Source organism: Lemur catta, chromosome 8 (assembly GCF_020740605.2).
Source record: "Lemur catta isolate mLemCat1 chromosome 8, mLemCat1.pri, whole genome shotgun sequence".
NCBI lineage: Eukaryota > Metazoa > Chordata > Mammalia > Primates > Lemuridae > Lemur > Lemur catta.
This window is the reverse complement of record NC_059135.1, coordinates 94,277,556-94,301,209: the sequence shown is the minus strand read 5'-3', so window position 1 is coordinate 94,301,209 and position 23,654 is coordinate 94,277,556. Positions and strand designations below refer to the sequence as shown.

Below are 23,654 nucleotides of genomic sequence, written 5' to 3'. Positions count from 1 at the left end.
CATTTTTTAGAAGAGTTACAAAGAGACAAAAATGAAAATCATCCATGAATTTTTTCCCAACCAGAGAAAACCCCTGTTAAGATTTGATTTATAGATTTTCAGTCTTAATTTATTCATATCTATGCATATATTATATATTCTTTTTGCATCCTAATTAAATTAATATAAATCTTCTTTGTGCCTGTTAAAAACCAAATGCATCTCAGCACTTCCACTAGGCATATATCCAAAAGAATTTCAAGAGAGGACTCAAGCAGGCGTTTGTGCACCAGTGTGCACAGCAGCCTCATTCACACTAGCCAGGAGGTGGAAGCAGCCCAAGTGTCTATCAGGTGAATGGATAAACAAGATGTGCCACATACATACAATGACATTTATCATTTAACCTCAAAAAGGATGAAATCTTATACTTGCTACAACATGGATAAACCTTGAAAATCTTACGGCAAGTGAAATAAGCCAGTCACAAAAGGACAGAGATTTACAATTCCAGTGACATGAGGTGGTCTGGGCGCCTAGTATAGGCAAATTCATAAAGAGTGAAATAGGGGCTGCCGTGGGCCGGGGGAGGGGAGAAGGGGCAAGAGAATGATTACGTAATAGGTACAGAGTTTTTATTGGGGAAGATGAGAAAATTCAGGGTATACATAGTGGTGGTGGTTACACATCGAAAATGTATTTAGGCCGGGCGCGGTGGCTCACGCCTGTAATCCTAACACTCTGGGAGGCTGAGGCGGGTGGATCGCTTAAGGTCAGGAGTTCGAGACCAGCCTGAGCAAGAGCGAGACCCATCTCTACTAAAAATAGAAACAAATTAGCTGGCCAACTAAAATATATATAGAAAAAATTAGCCGGGCATGGTGGCGCATGCCTGTAGTCCCAGCTACCTGGGAGGCTGAGGCAGTAGGATCGCTTAAGCCCAGGAGTTTGAGGTTGCTGTGAGCTAGGCTGACGCCACGGCACTCACTCTAGCCCGGGCAACAGAGTGACACTCTGTCTCAAAAAAAAAAAAAGAAAATGTATTTAATGTCACTGAATTATACACTTACAAATGGTTACAGTGATATGTTACATTTGTTTCTCCACAACTTGTACACAAATGTATCACGTACTAAATGAGAGAGATGTGTCTTTTCAGCAGTACAAGTAAAAACTTTTGCCGTAGGAATCACCACAGAACGCGTCCACCGTTGTGTAGACAGTTGTCTGGAATGAGGAAAACGACGGTCTTGCCACACTGCCAGCAGGCAGCCCACACCTGCCTGGTCACAGGGCCACCCTGCAAAGGGAGCTAGACTGGCCAGAGCGCCTTAAAGAGAGGACCCCAAGAGCAGAGGGGTCCAAACCATAGCACAGAGGCCAGATGACAACGCTCAGAATATACTAGGGAAGAAAACAAAACTCAGAAAATACTGAAGACTGTGCTTTGACCTAGCATAAAGAACAACTGAGCCAGAGACATCCAAGCAAGAGTGACCTGCCTGGGAGGGGAGGTCGCTAAGCATGGTCTGGCGCACCCCGTGGTGGGAATGTATCCACACAAGGAACTGGTGTGGGCCTGGGTGGAGGAGTGCCTCAGGCCTTGTACTGGCAGTTGTGGGCTTCTCCCGTGGGTGTTGGTCGGGGCCCCAGGGAGAAGGGCTGACTGGTGGTGGTGAAAGCCCCAGGGTGCGGTGCAGGCTCGCCGGAGTCCTCGAGGGGGTGTGAGGTGGTCAGCCTTCCCTTCTCAGGGGACTCTTCAGAATTTCGTGATATAAATCCCTCAGAAAACATTTGAATAAAATGAATCACCAAATTACAAAGTAAAGCAGATTGGAAGTGTAAATGGATGAATAGCTGCAAATGTAGGCATGTTCTGTTCCTTTCCTGGCAGTTTATGAATTTGGTATTTGCAAACTGAAATACTAATAACTGTCCTTTTGTCGGTGGCCAGATTTCAAGTGAACGTCTCTGGCCCTCCTAACATCTCTGAGCTTTCAAAGGAAAAGGCTGTAGAAGTCCCAGAAGGGAGCTGACAGTGTGCTGTGCTCTAGGTGTCCCGCGATGGGGGCGCGGCCTCCCCCGCCACCGAGGGCCGGGGCGGCAGTGAAGTGGAAGGAGGCAGGACGGCGCTGGACAACAAGACCTCCCTCCTCAACACCCAGCCTCCGCGCGCCTTCCCGGGGCCGCGGGCGCGAGACTACAACCCGTATCCCTACTCGGACACCATCAACACCTATGACAAGACAGCCCTCAAGGAGGCCGTGTTCGACGACGACATGGAGCAGCTTCGAGACGGTTGGTCTCTCTTTGCTCGATTGTCCCGTCCAGAAGTGCTTCCTGCGCTTCCCCTCCTTCCTGACCAGCCGGGCCGACTGGTCCAACGTAAACGGAGAGGCTGGGTCTGTTCCGGTCAGTCACTTGTTCAGAAGCTGCGTGCCTAGTCCCTGCTGTGTGCTGGAACAGTGAACACAAGTGCAGGCAGTCCCCGCCCTCTGGAAGTCTAGTCGAGGAGGCAGTTAGGAAACAGCCGTGCAGTTTAACACTGCCAGGCTGACTGCGCCGCCGGGGAGGCCTGGCTGCAGAACCAGAACCTGATCCGGAGGGCGAGGGAGCAGGAGTGAATGAGGTGGGGGCACGGCATTTCCAGCAAGGAACGCGGCGTTTGCAAAGGCCTCTGGCCCGTCCTTCCCAGTTCTGCGGGCTGCGGAGTGAGGTCCTGAGCGCTGCCGAGAGGCTGCCCCCTTCTCTTGCACCAGCGTTGACCAGGTCCTCTTGGAGCTGTGCGGACTGTGTGCGGCAGTAGAGAGAGAGGGGTCTGACAGACGCATGCTTGCATTGCCATGTGCTCATGCCGCGACTGAGTGTTGTATATGTTTCGTTTAACTGAAATAGAGAGGATTGTTCCCATTTTACAGATGTAAGAAACTGAGGTTCAGAAAGGTTAAGCTACTTGCCCAAAGTAAAGCATACGCCGTCTGGAGCAGAGCTAATCTGTTTTTTCCTGACTCACATGTCCATTATTTCTTTATTCACCTCACTGTCCTTTTCACATGTTTTAGTTTATTTCAACTTGACGGTTATTTTTTAAATTACATATATATATGTTTTGATTTAAAGCTTGTTGTTCTCTAAGTTTGAATGATGAATTAAATTGGAACCCTAAATTAAAATTATAAACAGTTAACTTTCCCTGAGGTCCCCTGGGTGTTGTGGGGTGTGTGGATTGGTTGCCAGGGGTAAGTGAGACACAGTCCCTGGCCTCAGAGAGCTAGCTTCAGGCCTGGCGGGAACAGACTCACAGTGATCACACTAGTACGAGAGGAAGGCCATGCTAGAGGCAGATGCCAGATTCTGCGGGGACACAAAGGAAAGAAAGCTGCACTGCTCAGGGATCAGACAGTGACAGGATGCTGCGATGGAAGGGAAGTCCTCCTGCTGTTTGAAAGCAGAAGTGTCTTCAGGGATTGCAGGTGTCATCCCCTGGCTGTTAGTTGCTAATTGCTGGTGGGTGGCAGCTCAAGCTGCCCAAGCATCTGTCTACTGGGTGGGAGGCTGATGGGATGTAGTGTTTATGACTCACGCTTTCTGTGAGAAGTGGACTGTTTCTTTTCATTCTTTATTGAATTGGCACATCATTTACCTTATCCATTGTTGATCTTCATTAAAGTAGAATACAGATTAGATGTTGGTTATTATTCATCAACTGTGTACTAAAAGGCTTAAAGAAAAAGGCGGGATGGCAGAGGAAAAATGACAAGAGTTCTTTACCATTTCGGACTTCCTTGAATGTTTGCTCCCTAATCTTAGAAGCTAGAGAAATATGCAAATACACATTTAAGTAGTTCCTAATGACTTGTCTGATTGGTTTGTTTTTTCATCCTCTCTATTTAAAGTTGAATATTCAGAGGTAAGTTCTCTTAAAAGAACATAGAAAGAGAAAGGATGTGCCTTTCTACCACATAAACCATGGTTCAAGTCCCTGCAGGTAGTTATGCTAAATGATCTTGAGTCAATTCTTTAGCCTTTCAATAGATAGTCCATGAATTGTCCAAGCACCTTGATTGAGATTTGTTCACCAGGCTGGTTCCTAAGCTTTGGACATTCGAGAAGGGAATAGATATTAATCAGATGTGATGGTGAGGAGGCCTTGAGGAAAATGTGCGTATGGAAGTGGATTTGATCCTGGGCAGAGGCTGTCCCGTGGGGGCTGACTCAGGACTGTGGCAGTGGGAGAGAGTGTGGGAGACGACAGTGGAGGAGAGGCTTGGGAGGTGCTGGCCTTTCTCCTCTGTCTGAGATAAGCAAGGGTGAAGACGTTGGCTGCTGGCACTGGCCTGCTGGTCTCGCACCTCTGCTTTTACAGACTTCGGTGACAAGGTCTGCTGAGGGGGTGCAGGCTGAGGCCGGCAGCAAAGCGGGGCGGGGGGCAGAAGGGACGGGTGGGGGGTATCGCCTCTGGGAGATGGGGCAGGCAGGGAAGGCTCGCTGGGCACCACTGAGGGAGCCCCTGTGCCACTGCTGCTTCTTGAGGTGCCGTCTGCCTTGTGTGTCTCCAGTGCCCATCGACCATTCTGACCTGGTGGCTGACCTCCTGAAGGAGCTGTCCAACCACAACGAGCGGGTGGAGGAAAGGAAGGGCGCCCTGCTGGAGCTGCTCAAGATCACGCGGGAGGACAGCCTGGGCGTCTGGGAGGAGCACTTCAAGACCATTCTGCTCCTGCTGCTGGAGACCCTCGGAGACAAAGATGTGAGGCGCTGGTGTGGCCTTCCCTTGCCCCTTTCCATGGAATGGGGTCACGATGTCCTTTTCTCTCGGGGTTGGCTTCAGCTTTCCTTTCTGGATTGTGCTTACTGTTTCCATCAGAATACTTATTTGTTCATTTTTCACATATTTTCTGAGCACTTATTAGTAAGGCAGTGTTTTTATCAGTGACAGGCTTCATCTTGGCTTATATGCAAGTTCTGTCTTATGTGTAACTGGGTTTATAGTAGTTGAGGGAAACTTACTCCTGTATCTAGTACTTTAATGCAGAATTTCTTAAAACTTTGTTAGCATAGAGCATGATCTTTTAGGATGCACTATTTTCCTTGTGTGGTTCGTTTTTACTTCATGTGTAATTGAGAAATAGAGAAGTTTATTTTTTCAAAAACATTCCTAAATGCTACATTCCATGAAATTCTATTCTGGTTCACCCCTACAGAGATTAACAGTTCTAGTACTCTTAATCAGTCAAGTGATGGGTTCCAGAAATGTGACTCTTGTATTATTAGTTTTAAAATTATAAAAGCACTCTTCACACCAGGACATTTGAATGTGACATACTAGGCATTTGTGGCATTCCTGGTCTGTGATCTGCACAGGGCACATAGGAGATGCCTCTTAAAGGAGACAGTATCTAGTCAAATTCCTGCTTTCTCCCGCCTGTGGAGCTGGTCCCTTATATGGAGACAGGAGTAAATGTTGGGCATTGCTGGGATTAAACTCTAGAAGGGAAACTCCATCTCTGTAGTGAGCTCTGTGTAGGCCAGCAAAAACAAAAGTAGAGTATGTGTGGTGAGCAGTTAGATGGGCAGCACCAGGAGGATTGCCAGGAGGGGACAGGCTGAGCCCAGGGCCGCGCTGGAGGGGACCTTCATGGTGGCTGGGTGAGGGGAAGGCTGGTGTGTGCCATGGTGACTTGGATCGCTTTCTGATGCTTCAGATTAATGATTTGGTTTAGGGATATGTAAAGATAGAAGAGTGGTAATAAAAGATCTGTTTTATTTTTCCTAAAGCGAGGTATGGGCTATTGAAGCAGTTATGCCTGGTGGAGCTCTCTCGGGAGATAAAATGATGTCATGTAGAGGGCAGGTAAATGGTGCATTAGTGTGTGAACTGTGTAGATGAGTGACAGAGAATCAGGATGTACTTTTTGGCTCTGTTTGGTGTAAACTCCATTCTCTTTTATTGAGATTAGGAGTCTGTTTGGAATGGCTCTCCTCCAAACGCGTGACTCTGCCTTGAACAACGCAAGGCCTGTACAAACCCGGTGATCTCAGCACACAGAAGGTTAGGAATAACGACGGGTCTTCAGCTGTCCTAGAGAGTTCACAGACTTACAGCCCATGTTGATGAAATGTGTAGATGCTTTGAATATGTCCTTAGTACATTTTACAAAAGGATAATTTGTAGGCCAAAGCCTTAGGAAATCTGGAAATCCCCGGGAGACTGATAATGAACTTAGGTGCATCATCCTCATTTGGTCTCAAGTGCAAGGCTCACTGAAGAAGCCTTTGTCAGATCCCTCTCAGGTGCTGGTCCTGGGAATGTCTCCGTAAGACGCTGTGCCTCCCCTAATGGAGCTGACCACTAGAGAGCCAGTGTCACGCAAACCCTGTGATCTGCGTCGAGGGGTCTGCGAGATGCCACGGAAGCCCGAATTGGGTGCTTAGCCTTGCTGGAAGCTGCCGATGGGTATGTGTAGTCGAGTGCTGTGTGTTGTTTGGTGATGTCTTCCTTTCCTCTTGTACTCCAGCATTCAATTCGAGCACTAGCATTGAGAGTTCTGCGGGAAATTCTGAGAAACCAGCCAGCAAGATTTAAAAACTATGCCGAGCTGACGATCATGAAGACTCTGGAAGCCCACAAAGACTCCCACAAGGAGGTGAGCCAGCCCCGTGGCCAGGATGCTGAACAGATGGGCCTGGGAGTGTAGCTGGGGTGCAGGGGGAGAGGAGGCAGAATCAGGGCGTAAGCTTTATAGAGAGCCCCTTCTTTGGAAGTCAGCTGTGTGCCACACAGAGAGAAGTTCCCATTGCCATCATCGTGGCTGAGCAGCAGTGCAGTTCCAGGGCCAGCGCTATTTGTTAGGTTCCCAGCTGCCTGTCCCTGTGTCCTGCAGGCTTGCCCTTTCCCTGAGGGCTGTTCCATGCCCAGGCTTCTCATTGCTTTGGTAGAAAGGAGGAGTCTGCCACTCCCTTCTGGCATTCAGCCTCTGGCAGCCTGCTGTGGGAAGTGGAGACTGGCTTTGGAATCACAGACATGCAAGTCCTAGAACCAACACCTCCTTGCTCCAGATCCATGGACAAGTCATTTCACCTTCTGAGCCTCCATTTCTTGGTGTGTAAAATAGGGACCGATATTATGACATAGTTTCTCATGAGAATTAAATGAGTTGGCCAGGGACATTCCAGCCCAGTGCTTGCCAACAGTGGATAGCATGCTCTGTTGGCCATCCCCCCTCCCCGGCCCTTTTCAGTGTGCTTCTCTCTGCAAGATGAGGCTGAGCAGAGGCAGCCCTGCCACACCCCCTTTGCTCACCCCTGAACATTTCAAATGCTAGCAAGCCATCCCTGCAGTTCCTGGGCTGTGGGAGCTCAGCTGCCTGTTGGAGAGCAGGAAGAATGGTCTCCGCCCTGCATACAGGCTGCAGACGGTGGGCACTCAGGGAACACTTAGTCAGTGGCTTGTCGGATTGTCCAGCCCCTGTGACTCACCAGGCCTTCAGATAGCTACAGAGAGTGGGGAGGTGGCTGGAGCTGTCCTGAATACAGTTGATCTCAGCGATGCCCTTCAATGAAAGGCTTTGTGTGGGGAACAGAAATGTGTATTAGAACTTCAGAAAACTCAGTGTGAGAAATGATAGGTTTGACCCTAAAGTCATAATAACCACTTGCTCAGGTCAGTCTCTTGGCTCTTCTATGATTCTCTTGTGAGTACGCTCATGGGTTAAGGGAACTGTGATTAGAGCAATTCTTCCATCTGCAAAATGAATGAGACCCTAGATTGTATTTTTTTCTTTGGCAGTTGTGCACCTGCTTGAGCAGTGACTGGTTTGACATCCTCAAATCTCCACCACGACTGTAGCCAGCAAGGCCAGGGGTCTCGTCCTTGGATGGGCATCTCCGCACCTGCTGGTCCTAGCACAGCACTCAGTACATAGATGATATAGATGTGTTTTCAAACTAATAACTGTGTTTCTGAAATCTGACTTAGTTGGATGATGGTAATAATCACTCATGTCTGCACAAAACACTTTCCATTTATAATGACTCGTTTAAAAAATGATGAGTACGGTACAAGATGAGTTAATATGGTCAATGTAATGATTCCCAGGTGAGGAAGGAAGGTCCTAGAGGAACCTTAGGCACAGCAGTAACTGGCAGAACCGAGATGTGTGAGCCAGGTCTTGTGTCTCTTTTAAGGGGCAGTTGGCCTGTGCTGATTTTTTTTTTTTTAACCATAATTGCTTCTCCTTAATGAGAATACATGATCAAAAATGAAATAAAATTGATATTATTTTATATAGAGATGATATCAGTTTTCATGGAGGAGCACGTACTTAGAATGGGGCATTAAGGTGAAATGATTAGCCATCCACAGTGTTTTGGCACGCACTTTCCAGTTAAAAGATGTATATCTTTAAAGTGGGCTCCCTGATCTTTAAAACTTTGACAGTGGGTGCTAAGAAACATAAGTTAACAGAATTAAATACTCGATTTACTCTTTACTGTTTTCCTTTGGGATCTTGTTTTTTTCCCTGCGAAATAAGAAATTTAGGAGAGAAATAATGAGGTTTCTTAAATTGCTGAGGGTAAAAGAGCAGAAACTATCTCTTGCATAAAATAACCTTAGCAGCACTCAGTGAACTTGGAATTCCTGTGACCTGAGGGTCCCCACGCTGCTGTCACTGACGACCTGGTAGAGCAGGGGAGGAGGCGCGTTCTGAGAGGAGTGCCCGTGCTGGCAGGCCTGCTTTGCATACTTCCCAACTCACCTTGACGCGCTGTCCTTGAAGTTTCCTTATGAAACTTCACTCTGTCACTTTGCCAGAAGCTACTGATTCAGACATCAGTATATTTAGGTTTTAGGTTGGGTTTTTCTTTTTCTTTTCCTTTAAAATTCTTCTCATCTTTCTCTTATTTTAACCAATCTGTCTCCATTCCTTGGTTCTGTTTTTTAGGGCAAAAGAGATGCACATAATGTTTGTGTTGTAGGCATCTTGTTAGCATATTAGTATGACACGTATTTCTCTAGTCTTCCATTTTCTTATCATTACATTCAGTACATTTCTTGGAAAGGATCCAGAATGTTTCTAGACTCAGTTACTGTATTTGTCATACAAAAATATAGCCTATTTTCCTGTCTTGTTAGTTCTTCCAGATTCTCTTGGAACTTCCTTCTTATAAGAAGCTAGTTGGTCTTACATTCCCAGGCAAAACCGAGGCTTCAGCAGGAGATGAAGAACAAGAGACCTGGCAGGTTAACCCAGGGCTGCTCTGAGAGACCTTGGCACCAGCTGTCTTCCCCTTGCTGGTGCAATGTTACCGCACCAACACACGCACCGTAGTTCTGGCTGTGGAACTGCATCAAGGAAGGACAACTTCTTGAAACACGTTTCTGTAAACTGAAGTTTGCCATAAATGCTCTTAGGGAAGATGGATGAGATAGGGCTGATGATAAAATAGATTGTTTTCTCATCCTATAAGCAAGGGTCCGTGTTCTCAGGTTCTTTTAAAAGAAGCGATGTGTGTAGAATATTTTTCTTGCACATTGAAAATGTGCCAGGTACTAAATCTATCTCAGACGCCATCCATCCTAAGCAAGATAGGAGGATTTGGAGACCAGTTTAGAGTTTTTATTTCAAAAATTGGTGTTCATCAGCTTAGACATAATGTTTTCATAGTCTCTAATTGAATAAGTAAGTCTCTTTCATTATCTAACTCCTTTTTTATCTTTTTAGTAAATGAATTTTGCTATTGCGTTTCTAATACCTCATTAGTGAAGTTACTGTGGTTTGCAGTAGTGTTAGCATTTAGCAAACACCCTAAAGGGCTAAGGCCTTGGGAGTGACCTTTTGACATCTTGAGCCCATTTCCTGTTTCTCAGTATAATTTTGTAAATTTGAATTCTTCTTATTTTAGAATTTTTAGTCTGTTTGGACTATACAGAATTTCTCCTTTAGCAATTAAGAAGAGAGGATTTAAAAAGAGAACGGATACTATGCAGAAATTCTGGGGTCAGGGTGAGGTGTGAATCGTGAGGCAGGAAACCTGGTTTTCAGTGCAGCTTCTCCTGTTCTCTAGCTCTCTTGCCAGATTCATCTTCATGTAACCCTGGATAAGGAGGACTGTTGGGAGAATCAAAGTTATATGATAGGGAAGTAAGCTTTTAAAACTGTCATATGATGGGCCAATTTTGCTACATAAAACTTCACAAACAGCCTTATTTGTTTCAGAAGCACCCATTTCTTGGGAAATAATTAATATACTAATTACAAATTATTTTATACACATTTAATGCAAGAATAGTTGTTGCTCCCATTGTCTTGCATATAGTACCTACAGTGTTGAAGTTCTCAGTAAATGTTTAAACCTGAAAGAGGTGCCATCTCTATTTCTTGAAGATACTCTTATTGAGACTTTTCAGTCATTAGACTTAGGTTTTTCTGAACTTTGCCACAGTAGTGAATATTCAGTTACATTTGCCTATTGAAAGAGGAAAATGTTAGCATCATTTTATGTCACTATACTGGGTCATCAAACAGTTCTTATGACATGCACGAAAGTCCTGATGTTTGAGGCATCAGAATCCAGCTTCAAGTGATTTGGCTTGTTTGGGGAAGTTTGATTTTTAGATAAATATAAAACAACCATTATTACATCTCCAGGGGTTTTATTTTTAAATCATTACCAGTTAATTTTATATCTTATGACTTTAAGAAATTAGAAAAGCAAAATCAGATCAAAGTTATTTTAAAAAGAAAAGAGAAAGTCCTGAGACTAGCTATCTGGCTTCTGCTTTGCCCAGACAGTGTGATGTGTCCTACGTAGTCCTTTCGACAAATGCTGTGGACAGAGAGAAGCCGCAGTGTGCCAGAGACAGCGTGTTACTGAGCTAATGTTCTGCTTCAAATAACAGTTAGAATCACTAGTTGACCTCGGCTCAGCCAGACCCGCTGCACTCAGGAATGGCCCTTTGATGCCTCTCAGGGCAGCAGGCGTGTGTGTCAGTACATTCTGGGGGGCAGTACACTGCGTGAACCTGGGGAAATGACTCCACCTCCCCAGACCTTGGTTTTTCCTTATCTGTGAGCCCAGGGAATGGACTAGATGATTATCTGTGTTTCATCTAGCCTAGAGATAATAGAAGTTGCTGTTGAGTAACAAACCTAAATCCTTGTAGATTCTAAATCTGCAGTTTTCCATGGGCCCAACCTTGGGATGTGACCAGAAGCCCCCTTTCCTATGTGAGTTTTTGCTTTTTAATAAAAAGACAAAACCAAAAACCTATATAGCTTCTTAGAGAGGTTCCAAGTTGCTGAGCCAGCAGTCTGACACTAATAGCACAAACTCTGATAAATGTTTTATTATGGGCTCGGGGGGTAGGTATTGCAATCTTCGAGGAGCTTATGGTGTTTATTTAGTTGAGGTTAAAGCAAAGAATCAGAATCAGTGTGTGCTTCAGGGTGAAGTGGACCAGGAGTTTAGAGTGGGCGAGAATAGTCAAAGAAGAGTTCTGAGGAGGTTCGAACCTGAGATGGGCTGACAAGGAGCAGGTATAGATAGGAGTCTAAGGAGTCAAGGCTCGTGGCCCAGGGAGAGGGCCTGCGCTGCTTGAATCCCACTGAACCAAGATGGCAGGAGCACTTACCCTTTCTGTGAGCCATCACGCTCTCTGTGTCAGTGGAGATGCGTATCCCACCTTGCAGACTTGGGAATTGCGAAGCCACGGTGTCCAGCTCTGAGTGGCGGCTGCTCCTGCTGCTGTGCAGGGGGAGGGCAAGTAGTTCCTCCTCACTGATGAACTGAGGCCCTCCTAGGAGCCACATGTGACTCCCTGACTTCGGCTTCTGTAGCTTCAGAAAGAGCCACTGAGTGTGGAATTTAAAGACCTGGGTTCACGTGCTGCTTACACCAGCTCACTGGCTGTGAGACTGTGGACAGGCACAGACACTGTCTGGATGTCTGTGGAGCTTGTATGCCAGCTTGGGGGTGGGGGGTGCTTGATGTCCTGCCCTGGGGGTGGACATCAAGTCAAGGGAGATAAAGTGGCTGACATTGTTGAAAATTGAAGATATTATCTTTTTTATCCTCTTTCATTGAAGAGTGACTGATTTTAAATAGAATTGTTGTCAACTCTTTAAAATTCTGCACAAAGCAGATGTAACTGCCTTTCTCTAAATACATCTTAGAGGCTATTTTAATTCAATTGAATAAACTCTAAAACATCAATTAAAAATACAACTTGCATCTTTTGGTTACGGCTTTGTTTGGCTGTGTCCTTATTTGTGCTGTAGTAGCTGGTACATTGTCAGCATTAGGGTAGAAAATGCCATGAATTTTTAGAGGTGGGTGTTGGAGTTAGAAATGCAGAGAAGGAGCCTTGTTGTGTGCGGGCCTCAGCTCGTCCGATGCTGAGTGCCTCCCGGGACGCCAGCCCCGCCTCTGCAGAGTCCTCCAGGATGGCAGGACACAGCTACCTCTGGGCCCCCGGCCCCTCTTCCAGCTCCTTGTCATTGGCCCTAATTCTAGTCCTTGGAGTAGGACAGATTAAATCACCCACCTAAGACCCTGACCTCATTTGAAGATTGTGTTGCCTTGAATCTGCTTTTACTAGAATCTGTGACAACTGTCTTGTTAGAGATCACTTCATCGAGACACTGCCCCTCTTAGCGTCTTTGAAGCTCCGTGGAATTTTTTGTGTGTGCATTTTTCAGGGGAAAACACTCCTCATGTGATGATAAGATTTTATTATCCAAAATAATTTTAAAATGCTTGATTTGGGTTCTCCCTTTCATTTTACTGATAAGGAAAACTGAGGCCTGGAAAGCAGAAATGTACCCCAAGATCACCTGGCTAGTCTAGAACTCAGGTCTCCAGACTTAAAGGCTGGAGCTTTTCCTCTGTCCCTGCTTTGGTACTGAGCCTACCTAAATGAGGACTGTCACCGCAGGTTCAGGTCCATGTTGGCAGTCCACTGCCGATCCCAGAATTATGTCAGTGCCAATCTGGAGCGTTGGTCATTTTCCCTGTGGACTGGTGGACACCTAAGCTCAAGCGTCCATCAGATTTTTATAAGGTCTTTCCAGCCTTTCCCAGAAGGTGGCGCCACCCTTTCCTTAGCTTCCAAACGAGAGGAGCCTTAACTCGGGATTCTCTGCAAGAGTTCGATTCCAGATTTCTGGACGTTTGCTTTTCTTTCTTTCTTTTTTTTTTCTTTCTTTAACTCAAACATTTACTCTGATGTGTCAGTGACAGAGCCAGATCAAATTTTGTTAACTTAAAACCTTTAATCCAAATGTTGAGAACTTCTGTGCTCTAAAAGAAAGAAACCTTATCTTTAAGCAAACATTGATCAATATTCTGAGTGATGGTCCTGTTTTTAAAAGCTAGATGTAAAAATTATGCTTTCCATGGCTAGACACTTTTTCACTACCTTTAGTGTTTCTGTTTGTTTTTTAAGAGATAGAGTCTCTTTCTTTTGCCCAGCTGGAGAGCAGTGGTGCAGTCGTAGCTCACTGTAACCTCAAACTCCTGGGCTCAAGCTATCCTCCCTCCTCCCACCCCAGCCTCCCATGTAACTAGGGCTACAGGTGCGCATCACCACACCCAGCTCATTTTTTAAATTTTTTTGTAGAAACAGGGTCTCACTGTGTTGCTCAGGCTGGTCTCGAACTCCTGGCCTCAAGTGCTCCTCCTGCCTCAGCCTCCCAAAGTGCTGGGATTACAGGCATGAGCTACTACACTCAGCCTATTTTGCTAACTCTAATAGGGAAGAATTCTGATGTTTCTAACTAGACTGTAGTGAAATCAGCAGAATTGAAACAGTTTGGATCATTCAAGGCAGATTATAAGCAAAAAGTCATCTTCATCTCGCTTTTTGAATACCACTCCCCTTTTTAAATCCTTGGCCACTTCTGGCCACCCTGTCTACTAAGCAGTACTGTTCTTTCTTTCTGTTGCCTGTGTTTACTTTTGCTCTCTGTTTGCTTACATTTATAATCTTTGCTTCTTATGTTACATAGAACACAGGGGCAAAACTTAAAGTTCACCCCACTTCGGGCAGCTTGCCAAAGCCAGGGGCTTGGCATATAGAGGGAAGTCAAGAACACCTACCTGTCTTGCCAAAGCCAGTGTGTCTTGGGAAACTTTCTCTAACTCCAGTGAAAGTGAGGGCCTCAAGCTACCCATCTTAATGTGTAGCTTCTGACGTTTTATTTTCAGGCATTTCAGGAACCTCCCCGCCTCAACTCCCATGTTAGATACATCTGATTAAATGCTTCATGCAGGCTGTATCTAGAATTCATAGGTTTTTATAAGAGGACGTTCTCCTTGGGTTTGAGTTTCAGCACAGCAGATCTGAAATGCTGTTTTCCCTGTAGCTCACTGTAGGGTAATTCAATTCAACCTGAACGGCAGTGGTGCACAGGTGAGGGAGGGGAGGAGAGCCTCATGGTTGAGCTCTCACCGCAAACCTGGTGATTTATGCCTTGTCTCATCAATCCTCGTTGCCTCCCCGGGGTGTGCCAGGAGGCTTTTAGCATGCTCCTGTGGAGACTGGAAAGTGGCCCTGCTGACTTGAATCCCGGTCTCTCTCCAAAATCCATGTCCTTTCCACCCACTGAGCTGCTTCCCACCTCCCGATAGGATGTTAAACATCAATTCCTGTACATCACTGTTTGCTACCTTCCTAGGTAACTTAGGTGTATCTACGACGAGGTCATTCAGTGTTTTCTGATCCGTTTCTTTTTTTCCCCCAAGTTTTAAAACTAAGTCCCAAGACGTCCCTCAGCTTTCTTTCCAGTGTGTTGTTGTTACACTTGCACCCAGTGATGTCTTGCGATAGAAAGCCAGTGGTTTCTGAACATGATCCCATTGCTGGACCAGGTTAGAAAAAAGAAGGGCTGTCCCCCCTTCCACTTTTCACCACCCGCTTAGCTGTGTGTAACTCAGCCACATAGCTGTGCAGCCTTGTGCCTGGCTTTCCCACGCACCATGGCGCAGCCCCAGGGAGCTGAGGAGGAGGAAGAGCCCTTCATCTGAGGTGATTTATTGTCTGATGGGGTTCTTCTAAGAAACATGCCAGCCCTCTTCAGATAGCTGATTACTGGAAAAAACCTGAGCTAAAGTCTCTTTTCCACAGAACTAGTGTACTGCCTTTCCAGTATGTCACCTAGCATGGGTCGCTCTGGGCCTTGTACAGTTGACTTTCCCACAGCCCAGGTTGGGCGTTTGTAGGTACCTTGCCTTGCGCCTCATCTCTGCACCAGCCCCTTGGGAAGAACAGAAATGCACGTCAGCACGGCATGCCCCAGAGAGGCTTTGTCAGTCATGAGCACTAGAAATCTGTACACGATGGGGAAATTATTTCAACAGATACTTATGGAGCACCTAGTGTATACTGGACATTGAGCCATGTATGGGGACAGAAGGATGGCCGAGATAAAATCTCGCCTTCAGGGAACTTTTAGTCTAGTGGGAAGGACAGTGTCAGCCAAACGGTTACCTGCAGTGATTAAAGTGTGCACAGGAGGCTTCCTGGGGTTCTGTTGCAGTGAGTGAGGCCGAGAGGGACCTGGCCAGGGGCGTGGGCAGGGCCAGGAAGCACCAGACAGGAGGCAGCCGGGTCCCACTGAGGAACGCGGGCACGGCTGTCAGGTTGGCATTTCAGAGATGGCTGGAGCAGGCAGGCCCGTCTTGGTCTTGGCACTAGCCCCGGGCAGGGCCTGCCTTCCCAGCGTTTCCTGTTCTCAGAATGCCCGGTGTGGTGAGTGGTCCTCCGTGGAGACTCGCGGGGACAGAGCCCTGCTGCCAGGCTTCACTCTGGTGTCCTTCCTCCACCGGGACCTAGCTTACAGCCGTTAGCTGTTTTGTAAGTAGCATGTGCCAGGCTAGTTTGTGTCTTCTCTCTCAATCCAGAGAACTGTGAACGTCGGTGATTTTAAATCCTGTTTTAGAATTTTAAAAAATAGAGACTCATGCCAGAGTAAGTATCTCGCCAGAAGATTGAACTGAGGTTCGTCCGCCATACCGCTCTCAGAGGCTGAGAACGTGCTCATCCAGCTCTGGAGACTGCCCTGCTCGGGGTGAAAGGTTAAAGGTCACGCATGCACACACCAGGGCCAAATAGTACTCTGCTTTTAGGTGACTTGTGTGGAAAAAGCTACACTTTGCAGGAGATCGAGTTGACAGGAAAAAAATATTACAGTGGGCTTCCTTTCAATGGTCTCGCTCCCACACGTATGTAAAAGGGAGTGAGGTGCTGTGAGCGTCGTGACTGAGTTCACACCTGCTGAGAGGGAAGGTCTGTTCCCCACACTGACGTGCCTGGGAAGGCCGAGCCTGCTTCCTAGACGGGCAGAGGCAAGGCCGAGGGCCCTTGAGCTGGAGGAAGCCCTGCCAGAACACCAGAGGAGCCTCCTGCAGACTCTGCTCTACTTCCGTCCCTCAGCAGCCTCCTCCTGTCTGTTCCTGGCCAACTGCAGGAGCGTGTCGCATCCCCACCCCAGCCGCTTCCTGGGCCTTGGCATCCTCACGCCGCCCCTCTGCGTGGACCTCCCTTCCCTGCCCTGCACCGTGAGGGCACAGCCTGCTCCTTCTCACCTCTGTGGCCTGGGCTCTGGGCTCAGTCCCTGACACACGGGACGCAGTGCTGGATGAACAAACACGCACACAGGAGCAGAAGGCAAGAGGGAAGGTGGTTAGGGGAAAACACAGCCTCTGCCTTTAAGTTCCGAACAAGCTGATGAGGTGCTTGCGAGTAGCGCATGGCTTTTAAAATAAAATTACCTCTCTGCAGTGCTTTGCACTCAGGCCTGACCTTTCACAGACAAATCTTGGGTTCTGACCTGTACACAGTATTTACCCTTAAACCATGCTGATCTGGGTCTCCAGTTTGGCTCGTAAGGGGATTAATACATAATCTCTGTAGGCCCCCACAGATGGCTGCATTGTGTCCGCTAGGGTACTGGCCTGGTGGTGATGGGGCAATGGTCTTATTTCATGAGACTCCTAGCCTTTGGTCAGTGCTGCAAGGAGACAGCAAATCCTCCCAGAGAAAGTTCAAAAGGCCTCTGATAAGAAAGAAATGTGACTTTCAGAGTTGAGGGAGTTAGGACTTCTTTAAACAGGGACATATCCTCAGTCAGGAGAATGAAATTCAGTGCATCAGTAAGTACTGAACTCCTGCTTTGCTGGGTACTTAGGTGGAAAAGAAACATTCCAGCTCCTGCCTGTTTGGTAAGAAGAAACACGTGAAAACATCACTAAGAATACAAAGTAATCTGTGTGTGGCGCCATGTGAATGTCGCAGGCAGAACAGGAGTCGAGGGAAAAGCATCATTAGTCTGATGGTCAGGGCAGCTGGGGAGGGGCGGGGACACAAGTCAGCCACATTGGAGGAGCACATTAGAGTTTTCTCGTTCAGCAGAGGGGGGTTATGGAAACGGAGGGAGGTAAGCAGGAACAGCCAGCTAACGCCACAGAGCACCTGTCCTGTGCTGGGAGGACATATGAGGGACACCAGCTGCTTGGGTGCAGCACTCTGCCCCTCCCACCTGGAACTGGGCTGGGCTGCTAACTTTACCTGGCCTCAAAAAGACAGTTCACGTCGATTTTTTAAAATATATTTTCCTTGCGATGGAGGGTAATATAATCACTGCAATTTTTTGCTCTAAAAAGTATAAAGAGGAAAATAAGGTTACCCATAATCCTGCCACCCTGAGAAGAGGAGTGTTAACCTTTTGTGCATTTCCTTCCAGGTTTGTAGTAGTGATCAGTGCAGGTATGGGGCATGAGTAGCCAGAGCCCCTATGGAGCTTCATAGTGAAAGCCCATTATCAGCAGCATGGCCAGCCCTCAGCGTGTCGGTTGTTAAATGAGATGAACGTGGGTTGTAGTGTGGGAGGGATTGCCCTTTCCTGTCCCACAGAGCGGAGCCAACAAGTGGACTGGCGTAGCACACTCTCTGAAGGGAGCCCCGTCCACACGCAGTGGAGCCTTGAGCTGAAGGCAGAGCCAGGCCTGGTCTAGAGCCACGGCTGGAGAGCCCTGAGATCTACCTCTGCCCCTCCTGGGCTTCTGGGGGGCAGCACCTCAATAAACGCCCCAAAGTGACCCAAAGCAGGGCAGGTGGACCCTGAGCCCGGGTCTGGGCCTGGCCGCCACATGGCTCAGGTGGCCTCTCTGCAGGCCCCTCCCGGCCATCCCACATGCTCCCTGACCTCTTTGTCCCCTTCATGCCCATGACTAGAAGCAACTTTCCAGATGGCCCATATGCTTTTTTCTTTGGTCATTCTTTGCATAAATCACCAGGGCTGGGATGATTGAAGCCTTGGGCTGGCAGCCTTTGCCTTGTTGCTGTGGAAAGTTAGAGCTCAGTTAGTTATTTTGAGTAGCAGAACACACTGCAGAGACGAATCGGGGTGGAATGACCAGTCCAGGGCTGGCAGTAGAGAAAAGTATTAGATTTGCATTACATGTCATAAAAAAATACATACCTGTTTACAGCCTGGTGTCTTTATTTATGTATCATTTATATAATACATGTCCTCCTGCGCTATTAATAGTAGTAAGTGTCATTTACTGAATGTCTCCTGTATCTTGGATGTTACTCATCATTCATCCCTGTGACGTGTCCCCACTTTGCAGCTGAGGAATGGAGTGTTAGCACTGGGTGTTAGGTGACTGGGACTTGCTTCCAGTTCCCTGAGCCCAGAGCCCAGGCTTTTTCTGTCACACCTTCTGCCATGCGCTTTCTTCCTCACTGGGTTTGCACTTAGCTTCCATCTTCAGTACGAGAGGGTCTTCTCTGGCCCTCCCAGCGTTCGGAGGCTGCTCCTTTGCCCACGAGGTGGTCGTTTCATTCATTTCCTTAAAAGTGTGAGCTGAGTGGGCATCGTGAGCACAGAGTCCTAGAAGAGCAACTTTCCACAAGAAGCTCCTCAGGAAAACGCTTCTGGAGGCTTCTCCCTGAGCCTTCCCGACTGCCTGGCAGTTAGGCTGCTGTGACGTTGGCAGAGAAGTCACTCTGATTTCCTTCCAGGCGTCTCTCCAGGTACTCCAGTTACGGGTATCCCACGAGCTGTTGGAAAGCGTTAATATTTTCAGGTTCTCCTAATCTTCCAGGGCAGAGATTCTCAAATCTGAGCGTGTGTGCGCATCACCCGAGTGCGTACGAGCTTGCTTGCTGGGCCACATCCCCTAGGGTCTGCCTCCGAGTCAGCAGGTCCGGGGGATCCCGCGAGGTTGCATTTCTAACAAGTTCCGGGGCTGCTGCTCTGGGAAAACCACTCTTGGAAGGCTTTTGCCAGGACCCCTCGTACTTGCCCTTCCACGTCCCACCCTCCCCTTCGACATTAACAGTCTGAGCCGGAGGAAGCAGTGGCTGCCGTTCGGCGTTAAGTGAGGTCGATGTCCTTTGGCCTCTGAAATGGGACAGAAGTGAGGTGTGGTCTTTCTCCCCGGGGGACACGTGAAACTCACAGTCGGGAACCGTGTATTTCAGGTGGTGAGAGCTGCCGAGGAGGCTGCGTCCACGCTGGCCAGCTCCATCCACCCGGAGCAGTGCATCAAGGTGCTCTGCCCCATCATCCAGACGGCCGACTACCCCATCAACCTCGCCGCCATCAAGATGCAGACCAAAGTCGTCGAGAGGATCGCCAAGGAGTCCTTGCTGCAGCTCCTCGCTGACATCATCCCGGGCTTGCTGCAGGTGGGCGCCCTCACGGCAGCGGGCCGCCGCCGGCCTGTGTGGGCTGAGCCAGGCAGAGCGGCTGCTCCACTGGAAGCAGCGGGGGCTTCGTGCTCCTCCTTCACTGGCGGGGGTGGGTAGGAACACCCAGGCAGTGACCCCCACGTTAGCACCTGGGAGGCGTGTGGCAGGGACGCCTCACAGAATGTACTTGCTGTTTACTGTAAACATATTTTGATCTTTTTTTGCTTGTTTGTTCTTTCAACAAACCCATATTGCATAGCTCCTATGGCCCCAGCCCTGGGCGCGGTAGGGTGGGGTGTAAATCAAACAATGGTCCTTGATCTCACGAAGCCAGCAGATCCTTGCTGAAACTTCTAAGCATGGGGCATTGAGTGAGACACCCTGGCAGACAAAAGATGTGTTCCACTGTGTGGCACTACCTCAAGGGTTTTTACAGCCTGCTACAGGACACAGTGCAGCCATGCAGACACTACAGCTGACTGTGCCTGGGCTGCGTTACAGCAGAGAGGCGGTTTCCAGTCTGGGGGTGGGGAGAGAGGCTCATGGAAGAGGTGGTTGGAGTTGGCCCTGCAGAGAGAGGGGGTTTTGCTGGGGAAAGGTGGAAATGAGCCAGCATGACATTTAATAAATGCTGCTGTTTGCTGAGTGCTCGACGTGGGGACTTGAACATTTAACTATGGACATCTGGATTATTCCAGAGAGAGGGAAAGGCACAAAGGCTGAGAAGTCCAAGGCTGTTTGGAACATGGTGGGCAGCCCCGTTTGGGTGTGGGGCCAGGGAAGAGGCTGACAGGTAGACCGAGGTCCAGTTGCAGGGGACACAGATGTCTGGCTGTGGGACCAGATGTTCCCTAGCAATCATTGGAAAGTAGAGAAGTTTTGCCCACAAGAGTGGGTAATGTCGTTCCCATTTCCTTAAAGGGATTTTCACATACGAAATTAGCTTTACCTTTGGGAGAAACGTGAATGAAGCAAGTTGTTTTCCCCCTTAGTTTTCTTTCTCATGCTGTCTCTCTCATGACGTTTTCTGGGTGGCAGCTGGTTATCGAAGGGCACCTGTGCGGAGGCAGCCCCGGCTGGGACTCGCCAGCCTCCCGCCTCCACACCCCAGGAACCGGGTCACTCTTGGCACTAAGTTTTGATCTTTGGGGGGTGAAAGCTCTCTGGGTTCAGTTGCAGGGCTGAGGCATATCCTGGTTGTTACTGACAAGTCCAAGGTTGAACTGTGAGGGCATTTGTGGAAATGTTGGTGAAATATTGACTGTGGAACAAGCCTTTGATCTGATTTCCTTTCTGTGTTCCCTCTCTGGCTCTCTAGGGTTATGATAACACCGAGAGCAGTGTGCGGAAGGCCAGCGTGTTTTGCTTAGTGGCAATTTATTCCGTAATCGGAGAAGATCTGAAACCTCACCTTGCACAGCTCACAGGGAGCAAGGTATGTATAGTGTTACCTGGGCTGATGTGCACACCTGGGCTCTGCCAGCTTGTCATAAGTCTGCTTGGCTGCGGCTCCGGGCTCCAGACAGGTTTTGCTCATTGCATGTGTTTTAGTTGGGCCTTATTTCTCCACAAGCATTTTTCTAAAGATAAAAATGACCTACTATATAGTGAAGTCATTTTAAGGTGACACTAACATTACACAACATAGTCAATCCTCACTCCAGGTTTTGAAATGATGACTTTGAGCACCAAAAGAAAAACAATTGTGTTTAGAAACCAGCTGTTTTCTCATAGAAACACTAAAGAAATTTACCTGATTGCTTATCAGATTGCTGAATCAGAACTGACTCCCTCATGTGCATCAGCAGCAATAACAGCTGGCTTTTGCCTCGTGTCTGCCACGTCCCAGGCGCAGTTCTACACACTTTGCCTGCGTTGATGCATGTTTACGACAACATTCCTGTGGGATAAGGACAGTCATCCCCCTTAACCTGCCCGAGGGCGCACAGAGATCTGACTCCAGGAGCCAGGCTTCTCACTCACTCTACTGCTTCTCATGTTCCTTGAAGATTGTTCTAGAATCAAGGGAAGATCTATTGGCTCATTAAAGATGAGAGTGGCTAGAGGGCTTATTGGTTTAAAATTTTTTAGAGGAACAACTGCAATCTAACAGGCCAGGCCAGGTGAGAGCAGGTGGAAGCCCCGCCATGACAGGAGAGGCACGATGCAGGCTGACTCCAGAGAGCGGCCGACTGGGCCTGGGGCTGCCTTTGGGGAAAGCACATCTACGTGGAGTTTAAAAATTCCCTGGCAAAGAGGTGGGTACAAACCACTCTGTCCAATCGAGCCAGTGGCAAGCACGAAGCCAGAAGCACCTGACCCTGCTCCTTTTGAGAGAAGGGATTGGCACGTGACCCCACTTGTGTCCCAGTCACACTGCTGCTCTGACACAGCTGTAGCCGTGCTTCCCCAGCGTCCTGGGCCCCACTCTGCCCGCCTTGTCCAGAGCAGGCTTGCCCAGCCTCGGCACTGCTGAGACTTTGCGCCAGCTCGGTAAGGAGGTTTAGCAGCATCCCTGACCACCATGTCTAGATCCCAATGGCACCTCTCTCGGTTGTGACAATCACTGATACCTCCACACGTGGCCAGATGTCCCTGGGTGGTAAAATGGCCACCAGTTGAGAAGCACTGGTCCAAAGGAGACAGTTTCCTCTTTTTGCAGACAGGAATAGGCAGATAGGTTGAAGAGGCGAATGAGGCGGATGTGTGACAGGTGCTCTGGGGGCCCCCTCTGCTGCTCCTAAACAGGCCCCTCATCAGACCCTGGCCACTACCCGAAAACCACTGGGCAGGAGTCGCCCTGCTGTGTGGGAGGCCCCAGGACTCCCCACGTCCCCGTCTCCCTCAGGGGTTTGTAGATGGTTCCTTGGGACCCTTGAGGACCTGGGAGATACTAGTCACAAAGGGAATGAGAATTGTCAAATGGAGAATTCATCCCAAAACAACATGAGTCAGACCTTGGTTTTGTCTGGCATGTTTTACTTTCCTGAGTATGAGAGCTGTCCTGCCATCTCATTTGACGCTTCTGAGAAGGGACTGAGACAATACAGGTGTTTTCTCATCACCGTTTGGCAGTTGACCTGCTGCTGCCGCTCTTGGTGGTGCCCTGGGGTCAAGAGCCACGTTCCTGACCAGCAGCCAGCGCGTCCCCTCCCCAGTTCCAGCTTCAGACGGCTCAGAGGGCTCGGGGAGGCGGGCCTTAGCACCTTCCTGCTTGGGTAGCGCAGGTCATGCAGCCATTGGCTGTGGTAGCTTCAGTGTGTTCGTGTGAGCTTTGTAGGCTTATGTACACGTCTCCTAACACAGATAACCCTCTCACTTCCCAAAGAAAAGGGCAGCTGACAGAGCATGGTGCTAAGTCTGCCTCGGTTTCCTAGACTAGAGACAGAATCAAACCATGGCTCCCTGTTTGCCTGTGTTACCAGGCCTGTGGGCGTATTCTCTCCCATGGCTCAAATGAGGTTGATAAATGATGCCAGGGTCTGTAGAGAAAGGCCTGATACAAGGACGGAGAAGGAACCTGTGTGCTACATTTTGAGAGATGTCCTATTGCTGTGGCAGTAACATTAGCTTTGGGTCAACTTGCCTTCTAGTCTCTGTCCCTCCCCCCCCCCCACAAACTATATGCCCTTGAACAATCATTCTTTCCTTTCTTTCCCTTTTCAATCCTTTTATTATGCTATAATACATACATTTAATACTTAGTCTCTATGAGTTTGACTACCCTAGATATCTCATGTACGTGGAATCATACAGTATTTGTCCTTTTGTGACTAGCTTGTTTCACTTAGCATAATGTCCTCAGGGCTTATCCAGGTTGTAGCATGTGTCAGAATTTCCATCCTTTTGAAGGCTGAATAGTATTCCATTGTGTGTATCTACCACATTTTGTTTATCTGTTCATCTCTTGATGGACATCTGGGTTGCTTCCCAAGTGAATATGCTGCTACCAACAGTGGTACAAAAATATCTGTTA

General features: G+C 48.2%; 1 protein-coding gene across 5 annotated transcripts in view; it reads left to right on the top strand.

Annotated features, from left to right (window-relative positions):
* Positions 1 to 23,654, top strand: part of CLASP1 (cytoplasmic linker associated protein 1) — a 264,483-nt gene that overhangs the window by 231,693 nt on the left and 9,136 nt on the right. For 4 of the 5 annotated variants that reach the window (XM_045559400.1, XM_045559396.1, XM_045559398.1 and 1 more), the window contains 5 exons: positions 2,034 to 2,277; positions 4,539 to 4,729; positions 6,498 to 6,626; positions 19,469 to 19,675; positions 20,997 to 21,113. In XM_045559400.1, the coding sequence (XP_045415356.1) occupies positions 2,034 to 2,277; positions 4,539 to 4,729; positions 6,498 to 6,626; positions 19,469 to 19,675; positions 20,997 to 21,113 (888 nt within the window). The remainder of the gene's footprint in view (positions 1 to 2,033; positions 2,278 to 4,538; positions 4,730 to 6,497; positions 6,627 to 19,468; positions 19,676 to 20,996; positions 21,114 to 23,654) is intronic. The other variant, XM_045559399.1, reaches the window with a different exon arrangement.